Here is a 19189-nt window from a genome sequence, read left to right as displayed (position 1 = left end):
CCAGGTAAAGCACCTGGATCTGGATCCTAACCTGTACCGTATTGGTCAGAGTAAAATGTTCTTCAGGACGGGAGTTTTGGCCCAGCTGGAGGAAGAGAGAGACCTCAAACTGACCGTCGTCATCATCGCCTTCCAGGCACAAGCAAGAGGCTTCTTGGGTCGCAAGTAAGAGAAACAGTTAGACTGGATGCTGATACACGAACAAAGTAAGAGTATCCTAATATCTCTTACTGCCTTTTGGGGGCCCACTGCACAAAGTACCTGTACATACACACAAACACACACACACACACACACACTTAATCTTTCTTTATGTATGGTTCCAGGGCTTTCAGTAAACGTCAGCAGCAGCTGAGCGCCATGAAGGTCATCCAGAGGAACTGCGCCTGTTACCTCAAACTCAAGAACTGGCAGTGGTGGAGGCTCTTCACTAAGGTTACAAACTCCCACACACACACGCATACATTTACAGGTTTTTAGAAGTGTTGATTGTGCAAATATGATAATTATTGTACACCTGGCAACACTTTTTGGGCTCAAAACTATTTAACATTTTTATTTATTTAATACAAAGTTTTAACTTTGATAACAGTGTTACAAGTTCAGATCCAATAGTTGTTCATATTAGCTTGCTAACCATTTAAGGTCTTGTGTAACTTTAGCAAGTGCTAAGTGCTAACCTCCCTGAAAAACTGATTCTGAATGTCCTACAATGGCCATCGTACAGAGACCTTTTCAGGACACATTTAAAACATTATTTTGCTCGACTGGAGGTTAGGAAAAGACAATTTAAGCTTGATTTGTGGATGTGTGATGTGTCTGTCGACGCTTCAGGTGAAGCCCCTGCTGCAGGTCACTAGACAAGAAGAGGAAATGGGTCAGAAAGAAGAGGAACTAAAGGCAGCAAAAGAGATGGCAACCAAGGCTGAGACCGAACTGAAGGACATCTCCCAGAAACACACGCAGGTGAAATAAATGCTAGTTTTTATCTAGTTTTTTAACCGTCTTAAAAGTACACTTTCATAAAAAAATGAATTCTGTGTTTGTAGCTGCTGGAGGAGAGAGCCCAGCTCGAGTTGAAGCTTCATGCGGAGACGGAGCTGTATGCCGAGGCTGAGGAGATGAGGGTGCGGCTGGAGGCCAAGAAGCAGGAGCTGGAGGAGGTGCTGCATGAGATGGAGGCCCGGCTGGAGGAGGAAGAGGATCGCAGCCTTTCCCTACAGCAGGAGCGGAAGGACATGGAGCAGCAGCTACAGGTAGACACACATCATTATTATTATTATTAAAACTAAAGACATTATTATTAACACAAAGAGTGCAGAGCATGTTAATTAGCTCAGTTTGTGGGAGACTTGGTTTGGGAACCGGAGGGTTGCTGGTTCGAGTCCAGCCAAACGACTGTCAAAGGTGCCCCTGAGCAAGGCCCTGAATTAGGATGTGTTAAATTCAGAGAACAAAACAAATTTCCCCTTGAATCAATAAAGTATAACAAAACAAATTAAGGGCTTTAAGCACATGAAACGCAGCAAATTCTCATATTTGAGATGCTGGAACCAACAAACATCCGGCATTTTCATTCCATAAATAATTACAATTATTACAACTAAGTAATTAAATAGTTATGATAATAATAATAAACTTTATTTGTAATGTACCTTTTATACACAAAATGGTGCTCTAGGTGCTTATAGATACGAACATTAAAATATTTAAATTTTAAACATTTAAAAGGAAGATAATAAACAGTTAAGACAGTGTTTATCATGACCATAACGATTTCCGCATCTTAATAACTTTAATCTTCTCAAATTCAGCAGAACTGTACATAATCAAAAATGTCTGGTGTAATAATGTACAGCAGCAGCAAATGTTTGCAACTCTGTGGTTTAATGAGTCTTATCTTCATGTTGAATTAGTTTTAAGTTGAGTTACATGCTTCCATTCCATTGTACCTGAGCTGTAAGCAGTTTTTTTTTTAAATGTGCGCTCCTTTTATTTGATGTTTATTTTTCCTGCAGCTAATGGAGTCCCACATACGGGAGGAAGAAGACGCTCGGCAGAAGCTGCAGCTGGAGAAAGTGGCTGTGGAGGGAAAAGTGAAGAAAATGGAGGAGGACATTCTTGTCATGGAGGACCAGAACAACAAACTGCAGAAGGTAATAAGATGCAGTTTTGTTTATTAGGTCGGTGTTTAATATACGATACACTCTGTACTCGCGTGCTTTTGTTTCCTTTTCAGGAACGAAAGCTTCTGGAGGAGAGGTTGGCTGACATGAGCTCCAACCTGGCAGAGGAGGAGGAGAAGTCCAAGAATCTGACCAAACTCAAGACCAAACACGAGTCTATGATCTCAGACCTGGAGGGTCAGTCAGCACAACCAAAATACTTCATCTGCTCATGTCTAATATACAAATACACTGCACTATAAATACAAACAATCATAAGTAATCATAAGGTGTACGGACGTTAGTTAAAGCTGAAGCTCAGAGTAGGAGTTATTTCTGGAACTCTTTGGTCTCCTTTGTAAAAACGAAAAAGTATTTTCACCTGTAATTTTGAATTTAAATGGAATTAATCTTCTAGGATGGCAAAGAGTTCATGTTGAAGTCCTCTACTTTTGATTTATTGAGTTGTGAAGGTGACTGTGATATTAATTGGCGGAACTTACAGGACTTTGCAGGACTTGAAGAGCCTTTGATACCAAATGGGATAGATAATTAGTTTGAGTCCCAAAAACACCTCCTGTAAAATCGTTTATGAAGCAGTCTGTTGAGTGTGTTCCTCCTCTGTGTGTGTGCAGTGCGTATGAAGAAGGAGGAGAAGGGTCGTCTGGACATGGAGAAAGCCAAGAGGAAGGTGGAGGCTGAGTTGGCCGACCTCCAGGACCAGCACGCTGACCTGCAGGCCCAACTAGACGAGCTCCGAGCTCAGCTGGCCGCCAAGGAAGAGGAGCTCCAGGCCACACAGGCTCGGTGAGAGGAACTACGTGTATGATGTTCATAACAGCCAACTATACAATAAAAATAAAACAATCAGTAATGATTTAGTGATTCTTTGAGCCCTAAAAACAGAGTTTATCCTGAGGGTGGCGCTAGAGATATTTGTTTTAAGGGCTGCACCACTGAAAAGACTACAGGATCACCAAAAACAGTAAGGTTAAGCCTTTGTCGACCACGAATATCCACGTGATCCAGATGGAAATCTGGTCATAAGTTCATGTGAACAAACAATTAAAACATTTAATTGTAATTGGCCAGGTGTGCAGCTGAAGGATGCAAAAAAACCTGTGGTCTGCAACATTAAAGTGCATCGCCACGATCTGCCATGAATGCCTTCTAGAAAAGAGTGTCTGAAAGTGTGCACTGGTTTTAATCTCCCTTTAAGTGTGACCATTCAGAACAGATATAAACAAGATCACCTCAGATGACAACGATAAAGTTCATTACGAGCATATTAAGATGTGTGGGACCTTTAAAATAAAGCTTAACAGTCTTTTCAGTCTTCGAACATGAAATACTGAACACATGCCATCAGTACCCTTAGTCGTAGCTAGCCCTTTATACGTCATTCCCACTAATGGCACAAAAAAAGTTCTCCTGTGATGTGAATTTGTGATTGAAGCGCTTTGATTCTCAAACACATTTCCACTCAGACAAGAATGAAACTCCTGAAGTTAGATGAAGAGTCCGGTGTAAAGATATTAGAAAGTAAATTAGAACCTTTTTTGTGTCTACAGCTTGGAGGAGGAGAGCAATCACCGTGGGGCGGCGGTGAAGCGGGTTCGGGAGCTGGAGGTACTGCTCTCAGAACTGCAGGAGGACCTGGAGGCAGAGAGGGCAGCGAGGGGGAAGGTGGAGGCGGCTCGGCGGGATCTCGGAGAGGAGTTGAATGCTTTACGCACAGAGCTGGAGGACAGTCTGGATACCACCGCTGCCCAGCAAGAGCTACGGTCTGTATGATGTATTATATCCTACAGACACGACCTCTGATTGATCCACACATTTTAGTGTTTAATCAATTACTGTCCCCTCCAAAAGTAAGGTACGGCAAATTCCTTTGTTTTTTGTTCTTCACTGAAGACATTTGGGTTTAAGATCAAAAGATGAGTATGAGACAAGAGTTCAGAATTTCAGCTTTTATTTCCTGGTATTCACATCTAGATGTGTTAAAAAAACTTAGGACATATCACCGTCTGTATTAGACCACAGCATTCTTAGGTGAGCAAAAGTAATGGAACAAATAATCTTAAAGTAAATAACATTTAATATTTGGTTACATAACCTTTGCTTGCAATAACTGCCTCAAGCCTGCGACCCATCAGAATCACCAAACTGTTGCATTCTTCATTTGTGAAGCTATTCCAGGATTTTACCGCAGCTTCTTTCAGTTCTTGTTTGTTTCGGGGTGTTTCTCCCTTCAGTCTCCTCTTAAGGAGGTGAAATGCAGCTCTATTGGGTTAAGGTCAGCTGATTGACTTGGCCAGTCTAAAACCTTTTTTCCCCCTGATGAAGTCCTTTGTTTTGTTGGCAGTGTGCTTTGGCTCATTGTCCTGCTGCATGATAAACTTCCTCCCCATTAGTTTAAATGTATTTCTCTGTAAATTGGCAGACAAAATGTTTCTGTCCACTTCTGAATTCATTCTGCTGCGACCATCATCAGTTACATCATCAATAAATATTAAACAGCCTGATACAGAAGCAGCCATGCCATGACATCACCTCCACCATGCTTCACAGATGAGCTTCGGATCATAAGCAGTTCCTTTCTTTCTCCACACTTTGGCCTTTCCATCACTTTGCTAGAGATTAATCTTGGTCTCATCAGTCCATCAGATTGTGTTGCAGAACTTTTGCGGCTCATCTCTGTACTTCTTTGCAAATTTCAATCTGTCCTTCTGATTCTTCCTGCTGATGAGTGGTTTGCATCTTGTGGTGTGGCCTCTATATTTCTGCTCTCTGAGTCTTCTTCCAACAGTGGATTGTGATACCTTCACCCTGCACTGTGGAGGTCGCTGGTGATTACGCTTACACTTACTGATGTTTTGGGGGTTTTCTTCACAGCTCTCATGATATTTCTGTCATCAACTACTGTTGTTTTCCTTGGCTGACCTGTTGGACGTCTGTTGCTCAGGACACCAGTAGTTTCTTTCTTTTTCAGGACAATCCAAATTGTTGTGCTTGCTATGCCCAATGTTTGTCCAATGGCTCTGGTCGATTTCCCTTCTTTTCTCAGCTTGACAACGGCTTGCTTTTCTCCCATAGACAGCTCTCTGGTCTTCATGTTGGTTTATCCTCTTTAACAGGAAATGCAGTCTTTAAAGGTTTGAACCAAGGATGAAAACTTAGACTAGTCATGCAGAGCTATTTAATGTTTGGACAATCACCCTAAAAGGCAACATCTGGGCAACAAGAAACATCTGTCAGTCACATGTTCATTATTTTGCAATGCTGACTCCTGAATGTTTTAAAATTAGGACTACAATCATGTCTACCAAAAATGCCCTTCCTCAAGCACTGAAAAAGCCATAGTAGGCCTGCAAAGGTGATGTGTCATGGCTGTGTCCCATTAATCATCACTGCTGCATTAGCTCAGCTAATATCATTATATTATTGAAATAGATGTGATTCATGTGAACATTAGGTAGAATCACACTAACATGTAAACGTTTGATTTTATTCATGCCGAATCCATCATGAACTTCTGTAAAGTTGAATAGGTAGTGTTTGTTTTGGGAAAGACGTTTTATCTTTAGTGAACCTATTGTAGAAGTTGCAACTGGTGTTTCAAAAATATGTGTCTGCAGCTCTCTGAAATCCTTTAGAAAGAAAGAAAGAAAGTGCAGTGCATAAACCTTCCTAAGAAAAAGGGCAAAATGACATACTGTTTTACATTCTACATTTTATACAAAATAAAAGCCAAATCTTAGCTTAATAACTAACAGTGTCATCTGCATAAAAGTGGATGTACGTAAGCCTGTCACAAGCTGGTAGCCAAAGCTGGTAGCCAAAGCTCTACGCTGTGTTCCTCTGGATGTGTTGTGGTGATGTGGTGTGTGTGTGTGTGTATATGTGACCGTCAGGGCGAAGCGTGAGCAGGAGGTGGCCATGCTGAAAAAAGCCATGGAGGACGAGGGGCGGAGCCACGAGGCCCAAATCCAGGACCTCAGGCAGAAACACAGCCAGGCTGTGGAGGAGCTCAATGAACAGCTGGAGCAGGCCAAGAGGGTACACACACACACTCACACACACACACACACACACACACACACACACACACACACACAGTTTATTCCCTTAGGCCTTGTATGTTGTGACCAGTGTACTTCTAAGTCATTTAAAAAACAACTTTTACTCACTTAGCATCACATCTCTCCGTCCAGGTGAGAGCTGGTCTGGAGAAAGCCAAGCAGGTTCTGGAGAAGGAGTCGGCAGATATGAGCGCCGACCTGCGATCCCTCGCCAGCGCAAAACAGGAAGTGGAGCACAAGAAGAAGAAGGTGGAGGGTCAGCTGAATGACCTGAACTCGCGCTTCAATGAGAGCGAGCGGCAGAGGACCGAGCTGGGGGAGCGAGTCTCCAAGATGACTGTGAGTCACAAAATACCAATGAAATGACACTGTAGCACTGAATTCTGCCTGCATCCAAAGTATACTGTATATCAAGGGGTCCAGCAACACTGAAAGTTAAACAGTAACCAACTGAAAATAATAAAGCTGTTTTAACCAGCAGTCATCTTTTTTTCGTTCTACTGCTAAAATTGTGAGAGAGAGTGTGAAAGACAAAATTTGGGAATTAAATGTACCTTTCTTTCTCGCTCTCTTTTTTTTCTCTTCATCTTCTCCAGATGGAGCTGGACAGTGTGACGAGTGTGTTGAACGAGGCGGAGGGCAAGAACATCAAGCTGAGTAAAGAGGTCTCCACTCTGACCTCTCAGCTCCACGATGCACAGGTGAGGGACAACACAAACAAACACCAGTAAATGGATGTGTCTCCAGATTTGACCTTGTAGGTTTTGCCACACGAGTGTCGAGGCAAACATGCACTAACAAGAGTCATGCTAGCACAGCAGTGCTTTGAGCTACATGCTAACATACTCACAATGACAATGCTAACATGTTGATGTTTAGCAGGAGTAAAGTTTACCATGTCCACCATCTTAACTAAGAATGTTAGCATGCTAATGTTTGCTAATTAACACAAAACCCGAACTGTTGAGACCGATACTTAAACGACAAAAAAGGTTGATTATCAGTTGTCCCACAGCAACATACAAGACCGTTTTCCAGAACAACACATATGTCTCGTCCCCAAAACAACATGTAAGAGGCAAGTACCAGACCTTAGGTATGTTATGAAAGTCACGTGATCTAATTCACGTTTAACATGTATTAAACGTTGTTAAGCAGTCGTAGTTTGTTTAGGTTTAGGCAACAAAACCACTTGATTAGGTTTAGGAAAAGATGGTGCTTTGGGTTAAGTCATGCCATTATCTACAAAACTTTTTTTAAACATGTCAACATGAGTTTACTTCACTCATCCATCCAAACCACCACCTCCTTACATGGACTTTGGCGCTCTTTATACTACAGCACTTGACTTCTTCTGCCACTAGAGGTCGCGGCCTAACAAAATACGTAAAAAAGAGTCATAATAAGCTCTATAATAATTGATCTTTATGGCTGTTTTTCTGGTGAGGACGAGCTGGAATGTCCTTCATTTTACGGGTTTGGAGAATTTGACAAACTTTAAACTTTGACCTGATAACGGCGCTAGTTAAAAAAATCAAGCGCTCAAATTGATTTCAGATCACCCTCTAGGGACTATGAATATGTGTACTAAATTGCACTGCTATCCTTCCAAAGTGACGCTAAAGGAAAAGTCAGTGAATTACCAAAGTTGTCAGGATACATCTTCTGGAAACCGTGAATGCATATACAAAATATGGTGCCAATCCATTAAGTAGATGTTGAGATATTTTTCAGAATAAGTGAAACCTGTGAACCACTGGTGGTGCTAGAGGAAAAGTCAGAGGATCATCAAAGTAATTTTGATTTATTGTGTAAGGACCTTGTATATCTGTTTTAAAGTCGTTTCAAGATATTTCACACTGAACCACAAATGTCAACCTCCTGGTGGTGCTAGAGGAAAAGTCACCTATGTCAGGTGATGATCACCTAAGTCAGTAGGACTCGTCTCCTGTGGACCACGAATGTCTGAACAAAATTATACTAATTTTGGAGATATTTCAGTCTGAACTGATGCGGTGGATTAAAATAAATTGCTGTCAACTGACACCTTTCTTCACATCTCCTCCCGTCTCCTCGTCCTTCTCCTCCAGGAGCTGCTGTCAGAGGAGACTCGTCAGAAGCTGAATCTGTCCGGACGTCTGCGTCAGATGGAGGAAGACAGGAACAGCCTGATGGAGCAGCTGGAGGAGGAGACTGAGGCCAAAAGGGCCGTGGAGAGGCAGGTCTCCAGCCTTAACATGCAGGTCAGTAACGTCAGAAAGATGTGAAATCTGAACTAAGTGAGAGAAGTCAGAGACAAATCAGTGGTGTTTTTGAGACTTTTGTGAATACCCTGTAGAAACATGACATACTCCTAAGCTCCCACTGGTCCACCTTCTACCAGGTGTCTGACTACAAAAAGAAGCTGGACGAAACGTCAGGGATGGTGGAAATGCTGGAAGAGGGGAAGAAGCGTCTACAGCGCGAGCTGGAGGCGACCAACAGCGACTACGAGGAGAAGGCGTCCGCATACGACAAGCTGGAGAAGAGCCGGAGCCGGCTGCAGCAGGAGCTGGAGGACGTCCTCATGGACCTGGACAGCCAGCGGCAGCTCGTCTCCAACCTGGAGAAGAAGCAGAAGAAGTTTGATCAGGTCTGCCTGTAACTGTGGAGGACACTTTTGGATGTTTGTCTCAAATTAAGACTTGAAGAACTGTGAACCTACCCTTTGATGTTATAATGACATTTTAAACGCTTGAAAAATCCTGTTCATTTTACATTCACATCTCATCTCCTGTGATCTCCTTTTATCCTCGCGTTGGTCAGATGCTGGCTGAGGAGCGCGCTGTGTCCTGCAAGTTTGCAGAGGAGCGGGATCGAGCGGAGGCGGAGGCGAGAGAGAAGGAGACGCGGGTGTTAGCTCTGGCCAGAGCGTTGGAGGAGAACCAGGACTCTCTGGAGGAGGCGGAGAAGACCATGAAGGCCCTCCGAGCTGAGATGGAGGACCTCATCAGCTCCAAGGACGACGTGGGAAAGAGTGTAAGAGGAAACGTCTGAACATGAATGAATCATTTTATTTTATTACAGAAGTTGATCTTATTTTCTTTCCATCCTCCGTCAGGTCCATGACCTGGAGAAGGCCAAGCGTGGCCTGGAGGCCATCGTGGACGAGATGAGAACGCAGATGGAGGAACTGGAGGACGAACTGCAGGTCGCTGAGGATGCCAAGCTGCGTCTGGAGGTCAATACTCAGGCTCTGAGAGCTCAGCATGAGAGGGAGCTGCACGCCCGCGATGAGATGGGTGAAGAGAAGAGGAAGCAGCTCCTCAAACAGGTGGAGTACCACCTCCTGCTGCTCTTCTTAATTTAAGATATGATCCTCCTACTGGTTTGATGTTTCTTTCTCTATGAACTTGTTATCTCCTGTTCTTAAGTTTAGTCATAAGAACTTGTCATTTTAACTGCTTCCATCCTGGTCTTACCTCAGCTTCAGTCTCAGAGTTCACACTGCTTTTTATTCTAATTTATTTATTTTTTGGTGTAAACGTTGTGCAGATATTGTGCATTAAGTGGCAGGAGGGGCATATTCATTGCACCAATCTGACTAATTTAAAAGTAGATTCACAATATTAAAAAAAGCATGTCTGTAAAGTGAATAGAGTGATTAACGCTTCTGCAACTTGGCCATCAATTTTGGACTGCTTCACTCCTACCTAACTGATCTGGTGGGCAGTATGAAACCTTCATCACGCCCTGTAGACATTTTACCAAGTTCCATGCCCATAAGCGTAATGTGTCTGGTGTTGCCTGTTCTCAAATATAAATAGTGCCCTGAAATCTGGTTTTGTCCTAACTAATTTTAAACATTCACTTGTGCAACCTCTTCTGAAAAAAACTAACTTTGATCCATGCCTTCCCCAAAAACTATAACCTATTTTTAGCTGCCTTTTTTATCTAAAAAAATGTAGAGAAAGTTGTTGCCAAACAGCCGCACACAACCTTTTAGATAATGTCCTATCTTGTTTCTACATTCAGCAGAGACAGCTCCTTTCAGGGTCTCCAGTGACATGAGGATGTCCTCTGATGCGTGTGAATGCTCTGTTCTGGTGCTGCTTGATCTCTGTGTAGCTTTTGATACTGTAGATCACAGCATCCTGATTCATAGGCCAAGGGTGTGGGTGTCTCTGAGAGCGCCCTGGTCTGGTTCTCATCCCATCTCTCAGAGTATTTTTGTATCGCTGGGTCCTTATACATCTGAAACTGCTGCTCTTTCCTGTGGTGTTCCTCAGGCTGTTTTCTTTTCTTTCTATGTGCTCCCCTTAGGTCACATCATTAGCAAATTTAAGGGGATCTCTTATCACTGTCACGCTGCAGATATTGAGCTGTATATCTGCTGCCTGCTGAAACTGACTAACTGGCTGTTCTGAAAAACTGCCTGACTGCCATTAACTGGATGCAAACAACTTCTTACAGGTCTTCACAGATAAGACTGACGTCTTTGTTGTTGCTTCTTCCACAAATGATTAACTTACCACTCTGAATCTCTTGCTCCAGTTTAAGTTGCTTTATCTTATTGGAAATTGTTCATAAACATAATTTAATTACATTAGATTTCTCTCCACCAGATCCTTTTGGATACATTTACATTTTTCAGTGTGGGTTTGAATTGTAACTATGAACTTTTGAAATCCAAGACGGATCTTCTATGACCTAATGAACATCCAAATCAATCAAAATGTTCTCCATTTAATTGTAAAATGACTAAATGCCACCCTGCTGTCTCCCCGTCAGGTGCGTGAGCTGGAGGCGGAGCTGGAGGAGGAGAGGAAGCAGCGAGGTCAAGCGTCAGGCAGCAAGAAGAAGCTGGAGGGGGAGCTGAAGGACATGGAGGACCAGCTGGAGGCCACCAACAGGGGGCGTGACGAAGCAGTAAAGCAGCTCCGCAAGATCCAGGTCAGCACACATTTACATTTCTGTGCTTCCCATAATTTTTCATTCTTGTTCGAGTGGTTACTCATTGTTACCTACATGACCTCTATTCTCTCCTCGCAGGGCCAGGTGAAGGATCTCCAGAGGGAGCTGGAGGACTCGCGCGCAGCCCAGAAGGAGGTCCTCGCCTCAGCCAGGGAGTCTGAGCGCAGATCCAAGGCCATGGAGGCGGACATCGTCCAGCTCCACGAGGTGAGGACTGTGGTGCCTTTGATCACTTAAAAGTAAAAGCTTGTTGTTTCCCATCAGTTATGATCATTCGTCACCATCAACATATTTAGTTTTGAAAGTTTTATTGTGGAGCTCAAAATATATTTCCTCATGTTTGATATAATTCCTTTAAGCTGCGTGTACATCACAAGCCGTTAAAATGGGTTCAGTTAAACCAGATAGAAAGCAAAGTTTATGTATTCTGGTTGAACATGTGAATTTATTCTATGAGCCTCTTGTTTTCTAATAGGAGGTTTCTCTTGGTTTTGGCTGGACGAGTTAAAAAAAAACTGTGAATTGAGGCTATAACATTATTAGCATTTGAAAGAAGAAGCCAGCTCACTGTAGGCTTACTAGTAAAAGTGTAACTAACCAATATTTTATTTAACAAGTGCATTATGTAAACCATAGTACAGTTTCTCTAAATCCCAAACCTAGGATCGGGACCCAAAACATCCTTCAAGATTTGTTGATTCAATGTGGCACAACATGCTTGTGTGAATCTGGCTTTTCCCACTCTAGCATACCTGAAAATCCATTTCGGAAACAGACTAAATGTTCAGCATGACCTTAGAATTGCACTTTCAAAAACTGAACTGTCAAAAGACATGTTGGTGAAGATGGGAGGGGATAAGAAAATGAGAGTAGAAAGGGGTGAGACACAGAAAGGGTAATAGACGTAGTTGTTTTTGTTTACTTTAATAAGAAAATTAATACATTTTATATACATAGTTTGTTTTGCTCTTTATCTGTAATTTGTAAATGTAGATGTATTTTTGTAAATTTGGGTCACAGGGAAACACCACATTTCTCTTTCGGGTCTTGAGCTGAAAAACTTTGGGAGCCAGTGATCTAAAATAGATAATATAGAAATAAAATATTTCTAATATTTTATTGTTGCTTTCACAGACAATAAAAAGAAAACCACAAAGTCTCTGAGCTTAAGTAACTTTTTGACAAAAAGACCCACATGAAGTCCATATTCATAGTAATAACTAATCAGTATCTAGGGAGTGGCTGTTCTTTTGCACAGACATATCAGATTTTGAAGATTTTCTAAATATGAAAATATAAAATTTATCAAGACGTTTCCTTCAACCAGTCAAGAGATTTGTATTTCTCTGTTTCCTCCATTGGGGGCTTAAGTTGTCTCTCACACTCTTCTGATCAGCATCATGTTCATTTTGTTTCTTACCTTCTTTACATCACCATCAACTTCCTCTGTCCGTCTTTTCTTCGTCCTTTCCAGATGTTGGCAGCAGCTGAGAGAGCTCGTAAGCAGGCAGAGGCAGAAAGAGACGAGCTGACTGAAGAACTGGCCAGTAACTCCGGAAAGTGGGTGTCTTGTTTTAATTTAACATATATGTACATTTGAGATGAGAGGCAAGAATGTTATAGAAAGTATAGTAATTAGAGGAGAAAAATTTGTGGAAGGAGACACGAGTCATTTCTCTAATCTTAACTTCTTTCCATCCTCTAACAAAATCATCTTTACTGTGCAAAACAACAGTCACGCTTCAGACGTTTGATGCTCCTGGGGACTATGAATGTTTTGTTTTTACAAAACATTTTCATGAATCAAAGTGGGTTAAGTATAATTTTTGTCGCAGTGGTGGGAAACCCATGATTAGGACTTATCCTCTGAATAGTCATGAAAATGTAGCCAGTATCTGTTGAGATATCTGATGTTCCGCTGCTGCCACAGACATCAGATTATAAAAAATTGTAAGGAATAATAGTTTTAACAGGAATTGGCAAGTACGGTACCAAGTTACCAGTTTTCAAAATTGCAATATTCAAATGTAAATTCTTGTTAGAGGAAATATAAATATAAAATAACATGAGAATCATCTCTTATTCTCCCTCTTCTCATTTGCTTTCCTACCTTCCCTTCTCGTTCTTCATCTCATCTCTCCATCCTCCTTCCTCCGCTCAGATCACTACTCTCTGATGAAAAGCGTCGTCTGGAGACTAAGATCAACCAGCTGGAGGAGGAGCTGGAGGAAGAGCAGACCAACGTGGAGAGCCTCAATGACCGGCTGAGGAAGAGCCAGCAGCTGGTAGGTCCAGGTTGGACTAGAGAGGGTTAGGACTAGACTAGACGGGGTTTAGCGAGGACTAGTGTGGGCTAGCACACGTCCTTACGTTGTTTCTTTCTTTTTAACCCTGTGCCGTCCTGACTGCGGCTGTGTAGGTGGAGCAGCTGGGTGCAGAGCTGGCAGCAGAGAGGTCTTCCTCTCAGAGTCGGGAGGGATCCAGGCAGCAGCTGGAGAGACAAAACCGCGAGCTGAAGGCCAAACTGCAGGAGATAGAGGGCCAGGGCCGCTCCAAACTCAAATCCTCTATCGCCGCCCTCGAGGCCAAGCTGAGAGAGGTTGAAGAGCAGCTGGAGATTGAGAGCAGGTAATGCTGCATGTTGGGAAATTGAGTTAAATTCCAACTACATGCACTAACCAGTACGATTGAGAGCCTAAGGATTAAATGTTGTTATGATGACATTGTGTTGATGTTGTGTAGAGAGCGTCAGGCCAACGGAAAGAATCTGCGCCAGAAAGAGAAAAAACTGAAGGAATTAACCGTCCAGATGGAGGATGAGAGGAAGCAGGCGCAGCAATACAAAGACCAGGTAACTCTGATAACCGTGTTAGCCAAAGTCATTTATCATGACCTGTGACTAAAACTGCTCTGTGCAGGCAGAGAAGGGCAACATTCGGGTGAAGCAGCTGAAGCATCAGCTGGAGGAGGCGGAGGAGGAGGCTCAGCGCGTGGCGGCGGCTCGCAGGAAGCTGCAGAGGGAGCTGGAGGAGGCGAGCGAGGCCAACGACACTCTTAACAGAGAGATGGCTTCACTCAGGAGCAAACTGAGGTACCGAAGGGCCCAATGAACTCTGGGACAAAGTGAGGCAGGGGGAATAGGAATAAATACTGACAGCAAATTAGTGATGAATTAGGAAATCTGTTATAATGAAGTTCAACTTGAGAGCTTCAAAATGCATCTAATTTATTTTCTAACAAAAGTTTTGAGATTCATTTTTGTTTTTGAAAGTTGTTTGCGAGAGATGAAACATTTTACAGTGGAAAAATATAGTTTAATCAAGCTGCAATAAGTGGAAAGAAAATTAACTGTAACTAACTATTCAAATATCTGAATTACTTTCAAGCAAATCTGTCACAAACGTTCTCTTGTTCAAGCTTCTCAAATTAGATTTAATTTCATAGTAAAGTAAATATAAATATCTTTGGGTTATGGACTTTTGGCCAGACAAAACAAAGGTCCAATAGGCACTTGTTATTTACATTTTTCACAGTTTTTTACGTGATTTTATTGATGAAACAATTAATCAAAATACTCAGAAATTTAAGTCCTTGACTGCACATCTATGGTAGATGGAACGAGCCACCAAAATAAACACATATCAAATAAACAATTACAGTCTGCAATCCACTAGGTTTTAGGAACTTAATATTGCAATTCAAAAATTAAAAAGTAGAATAATTTTTAATCTCCTTCTGAGAGGAAATAACCCTGTGTCTTTGGTTTACGCGTTTCCAAACTGTGAGGGCAGAAAAACCAAGTGACAAATCCCACACAAGGAGCATGATGGGAAAGACGGTGAGACATAAAATGGAACGTAAAATATTAACCATCCACTTCCACCTGCGTTAGTAAACATAATGGTTTTGTAATTATAAAACAAAATACCTTCATCCAAAGTCCTAATCTTTCTTTGTAATTAAACCCTGTAACTTCTGTAGTGCCTCAGAAAAGAACTGTGAAGATCATTTGTGGTTTTTACGTTTCCTCTTCCTCCTTTCATGTCCCACTTCACACCTTCCTCAGACACTACTGATCTGCAAACTGTCCTCAAAGCTTCCGGGGAATCTTCTCCTTTTCCTTAACGGGCTTTTTACTTTCCTCTTCACTAAGCTAATCCCTCAAGTTTTACACACATTCTGCAAGATTTCAGGGGCTTTTTTAATTTTTAAATCTCGCTTTGCAACAAGCCACCAAGTTCTCGCTGCTTGCTGTTCTTCCTCTGTCCTTCTGACCCTCCTCTTCCTCCTCTTTCTCTTCCTCCTGATGTGTCGGTTATTCCCAGGCGTGGTGGCGGGGAGGTGACGTTCAGCAGCCCCAGTCCCCGTAGCAGCAGCAGCAGCAGCAGCAGCATGAGGAGCCTGGGGCTGGGAGGGAGCATCAGCCGGAGGAGCACCATCAAGGAGAACTCAGTGGAGCTGCAGGAGGAAGAGCCTCGATCCCCGTCTCCTCCTGCCTGTAACCAGGAGCAACGCGGGGAGGCCAACAACTTCTCCCATGATGAGTAGAGGGACCTCAGCATTGTGATTGGATATCACCAAAGTAAAGTGGGCAGAACCTGTTCCACAAATATTTATACTATATGCTTTTAATTTAAATTTTAAAGTTTCCTTTTAACAATAATGTTCCTGAACAGAGAAAAAAAGGAGTCTTGTGGATATTATAACAACAATATTGTATATTTATGTTGAAATTTGTTTCGGTCTCTTGAGTAATTACACAAAAAAGTTGGAGTAAAAGACAAATATGACAGCAGAACAGCCCAAGATAGAGACGAGATGTTCTTCAAACCAAAACAGCTGAAGCTACAGCTTATTGTGCTGAGCTTTCTTTTAATACACAACTTATTTGGTGTCAAAAAGTAACTCAAAACTCTACACTTTCCCTACTATACTGATTACAACACTATAATATTTGTTCACCAAATAATTTTCAATTATTCCAGACTTACAAAGTCTGTAAAATTAATTGGCAACTCGTAAAAATTCAAAACATGCAGGTTCCAGCTTCTCAAATATGAAGATTTTATGCTTTTTGTCGTCATAAATATGATAGTAAACTGAATATATCTGTTGGTCAGATCAAACAAGCATCTTTGAAGACATCACCTTGGGCTCTGGGAAGTTATACTGGGTGTTTTTCTTACTTTCTGACATTTATTGACAAAATAATTAATTGATCGATCAAGAAAACAATCTAAAGAGATAATATTTTACAAGAACATCTGCAATAACTTTCAAGTCTTTAGTTGTAGAGCTATAAAATATATTTACTTTCGTCCTGTCCCCTTGTTTCTAAAATATGCACATAGAGGACCTAAGACCCTCCCTTTCCGGCAGTTATTTATCAGTGTTACAACAAAACCAAACACTTATAAGTTTTGTTATACGCCATGTTAGCGACCTTTCAATCACAAGGTAGTCCCGCCCAAAAGCATATGACTTGAAACTAGTGACTGAGACCATAAACTCATTAGGAAAGTGTTTACTAAGGTAATAATTCAGCTGGGAAGTAGAAACATTTTATCAACATTTCTAATGGAAACGGACTTCTTTTTGCCCCCTGCTGGCTGTTAGAGAGAATGCAGTTGTAAGTTCCATCTGCATGGTTTCACTTTCAAACCCAGAGGTTGCTGCATGATTGAGATTAGAGAAATAACATTTGACAACCGCTCGTCACGTAACTACAAATCTGGATTGGACAACGGTGCACGCCATGAGCTGCAAAACAACTGCAGGATGTTGAGTTTCTAATTTTTTTCCCGACGTTACTCCTTACTGGCCCCGGGCCATCGGGCCGCCGTTATTGTCGAGTATTCTGATCTCTGTGGGCCCTCGTCACAGGAAGGCCCTGTACACTCAGTCCCCTTTACCCCCCCAAAAAAAACCCATGGGGCGGAAACGAAGGAGGAACAAAGTCATTGGTGGTCTTTCGTTTTAAACAACTCTCTGAGTCGTTATACATGATCATGTGATGGTCACCACTTAGGAATGTTTCAACTGTTTCCCAGAAATTACATTTTCATATCAAATTGCTCTTAAATACTCTAGTACCCATGAGCCTCAGCAGCTGTTGATATGCAGAAGACCACAGCAAGTTCAGGACACTTTGTCGCTGCAATCAGGAACAAAACTGCACCGAAGCTGCTGAAAAAAGTATGATGATTCTAATTTCTACTTTTAGCAAAGCTCAATGCTGGGATTTGAAGCCATATCCCCCTCACGGATTTTTTCAAAAAAGCTTTTAAGTTTTATGAGCATCTCGTTTTAGTTTCCACTCCACCGCTCTGTTTTTCAGTTGTAATCTTAATGATCCAGAGTTTCAGTGAACAGTTTTAAAGTCTGTTGAACTGAAATATTGGCAGCTTCAATCCAGTTCTCCTAAAACGTATAATTAATAATAATAACTTAAACCCATCGCTAACAAACCACAGTTTTGTCTGCTCTGTTATTCCCTCCCTCCTTTTTGCAGCTCTATCAAGTCTTGCCTTTGTTTTTATCTCCCCTTCTCAAAACTAAATAAACATTAATTATGAGACACAGATCACGAGTCCACCTTGTAGTCTGTCCAGTTCAGTCAGTTCAGTCAACTATTTTGCTAATTTGCAACTAAGTTCTCTCAGCAGCAAAAGAGGTGTTGTTACGTCATGTGACTTTAACATATTGTGGGTCCTCTAGGCGTCAGCTGTTCACATCAGCAGCAGCAACAATGGACGGCAAGATTTGTTAGTACTTCTTAACTGATTCCACATTATTCAACTTTATTTGGGAGGAATAAATAAAATTATTTAAGAAAATAATTATTATGCAATGAGCACAAAGGAGTAGGTATGAATGCTGCACCTTTTAAACTCCCTAAATAAAGTTTACAAAGTGAAACAGAAAACAAAATATGAAAATAAAAAAACACCCAGAATCTGATTCCCAGCTCATCAGAAGGTTTTGTGAAGTAAAAAAAAGTAGCCACTGTTTTCAGTGTTTGTGGATTAATATAACATTTAATTTATGCAAATATAATATATTTAAATTTATTTATATCCCAGGTAGTTTATATAATTCCCATATATAAAGTCAGTTTTCCTGGTCTCAGTTTGTGCCGCTACAGTCGAGTCACAGAGGTAAAGTTACCCAGTGATCTTTAAAAAATAAAAGGTTGTTAAAAAAAGCAAAGCTCACAGCTGCTCTGAATGTTTTTCCAGAATCTTCCCAACCATCTGGATGAAACAAATATTCCATCTGTTGCACAATATTAAAGACTTTTAACCCGTTTCTCAAGCTGCGACTGTATTTTCTATCCAGGTAGTTGTAAATTACATCCGTCCTTTCAATTCAATTTTATTTATACAGCGCCAATTCATAAGAATTATCTCATTGCACTAGGGCTGGGAAATAAAACAATAATGATAATTATCGCAATATAATTTTCAATCCTCAATAACAATATAATAAATGTTCAACACATTGTCAATAAATATTTGGTTTAATTCATTTGGATCACGAGCATATTAGCTTAATTTTTCTGTTAAAATATTTATTTTGTTGAGGAAAAGGGACTGAAAAAAATTTACTAATCGTATTTATTAAATTTTTTTTAATCATAATAGTTTTGAATGTTCTCCCTCAGTAACTTATTAAGTGATCCGCTGTTTGGCATCAAGTGTTCATCACGTTCTGACCATAAAGAAAAGTTAACCTGGTTTCTTCAATTTTCAGTCAGGAGCAAAAATCAGCTTATAAACTTGAAAGAAATAACAATTTGACATTTATCGTGATAATTATCGGTATCGAATGATATAAAATGTTTTTATCATGATAACATTTTTGGCCATGTCGCCCAGCCATACATTGCACTTTTCATATACATTTTAAATTTTTTTATATCATGGAAAAGTTCATTTTCTTCCATAATTAACTTTCATAAATTCAACTCTTGAAACTATTAGAATTCTA

General features: G+C 41.1%; 1 protein-coding gene across 1 annotated transcript in view; it reads left to right on the top strand.

The window, feature by feature from the left end:
* Nucleotides 1–18120, top strand: part of LOC119894995 (myosin-11-like) — a 50453-nt gene extending 32333 nt beyond the window's left edge. Inside the window, 23 exon segments of the mRNA XM_038707749.1 lie at nucleotides 5–165; nucleotides 327–435; nucleotides 835–966; nucleotides 1050–1256; nucleotides 2019–2156; nucleotides 2240–2363; nucleotides 2801–2972; nucleotides 3737–3949; nucleotides 6080–6224; nucleotides 6380–6586; nucleotides 6844–6948; nucleotides 8338–8490; nucleotides 8631–8879; nucleotides 9053–9265; nucleotides 9348–9560; nucleotides 11018–11179; nucleotides 11279–11407; nucleotides 12675–12760; nucleotides 13362–13485; nucleotides 13620–13828; nucleotides 13943–14051; nucleotides 14119–14291; nucleotides 15526–18120. Coding sequence (XP_038563677.1) covers nucleotides 5–165; nucleotides 327–435; nucleotides 835–966; nucleotides 1050–1256; nucleotides 2019–2156; nucleotides 2240–2363; nucleotides 2801–2972; nucleotides 3737–3949; nucleotides 6080–6224; nucleotides 6380–6586; nucleotides 6844–6948; nucleotides 8338–8490; nucleotides 8631–8879; nucleotides 9053–9265; nucleotides 9348–9560; nucleotides 11018–11179; nucleotides 11279–11407; nucleotides 12675–12760; nucleotides 13362–13485; nucleotides 13620–13828; nucleotides 13943–14051; nucleotides 14119–14291; nucleotides 15526–15748 — 3756 coding nt within the window. The 3' untranslated portion in view covers nucleotides 15749–18120.
* Nucleotides 18121–19189: the final 1069 nt, after the last annotated feature.

Source organism: Micropterus salmoides, unplaced genomic scaffold (genome assembly GCF_014851395.1).
Source record: "Micropterus salmoides isolate LMB-PRFRI ecotype aquatic unplaced genomic scaffold, ASM1485139v1 Ms_hic_scaffold_10, whole genome shotgun sequence".
Taxonomy (NCBI): Eukaryota; Metazoa; Chordata; class Actinopteri; order Centrarchiformes; family Centrarchidae; genus Micropterus; species Micropterus salmoides.
The sequence above is the reverse complement of the archived record's forward strand: the minus strand, read 5'-3'. Positions and strand labels throughout refer to the sequence as shown.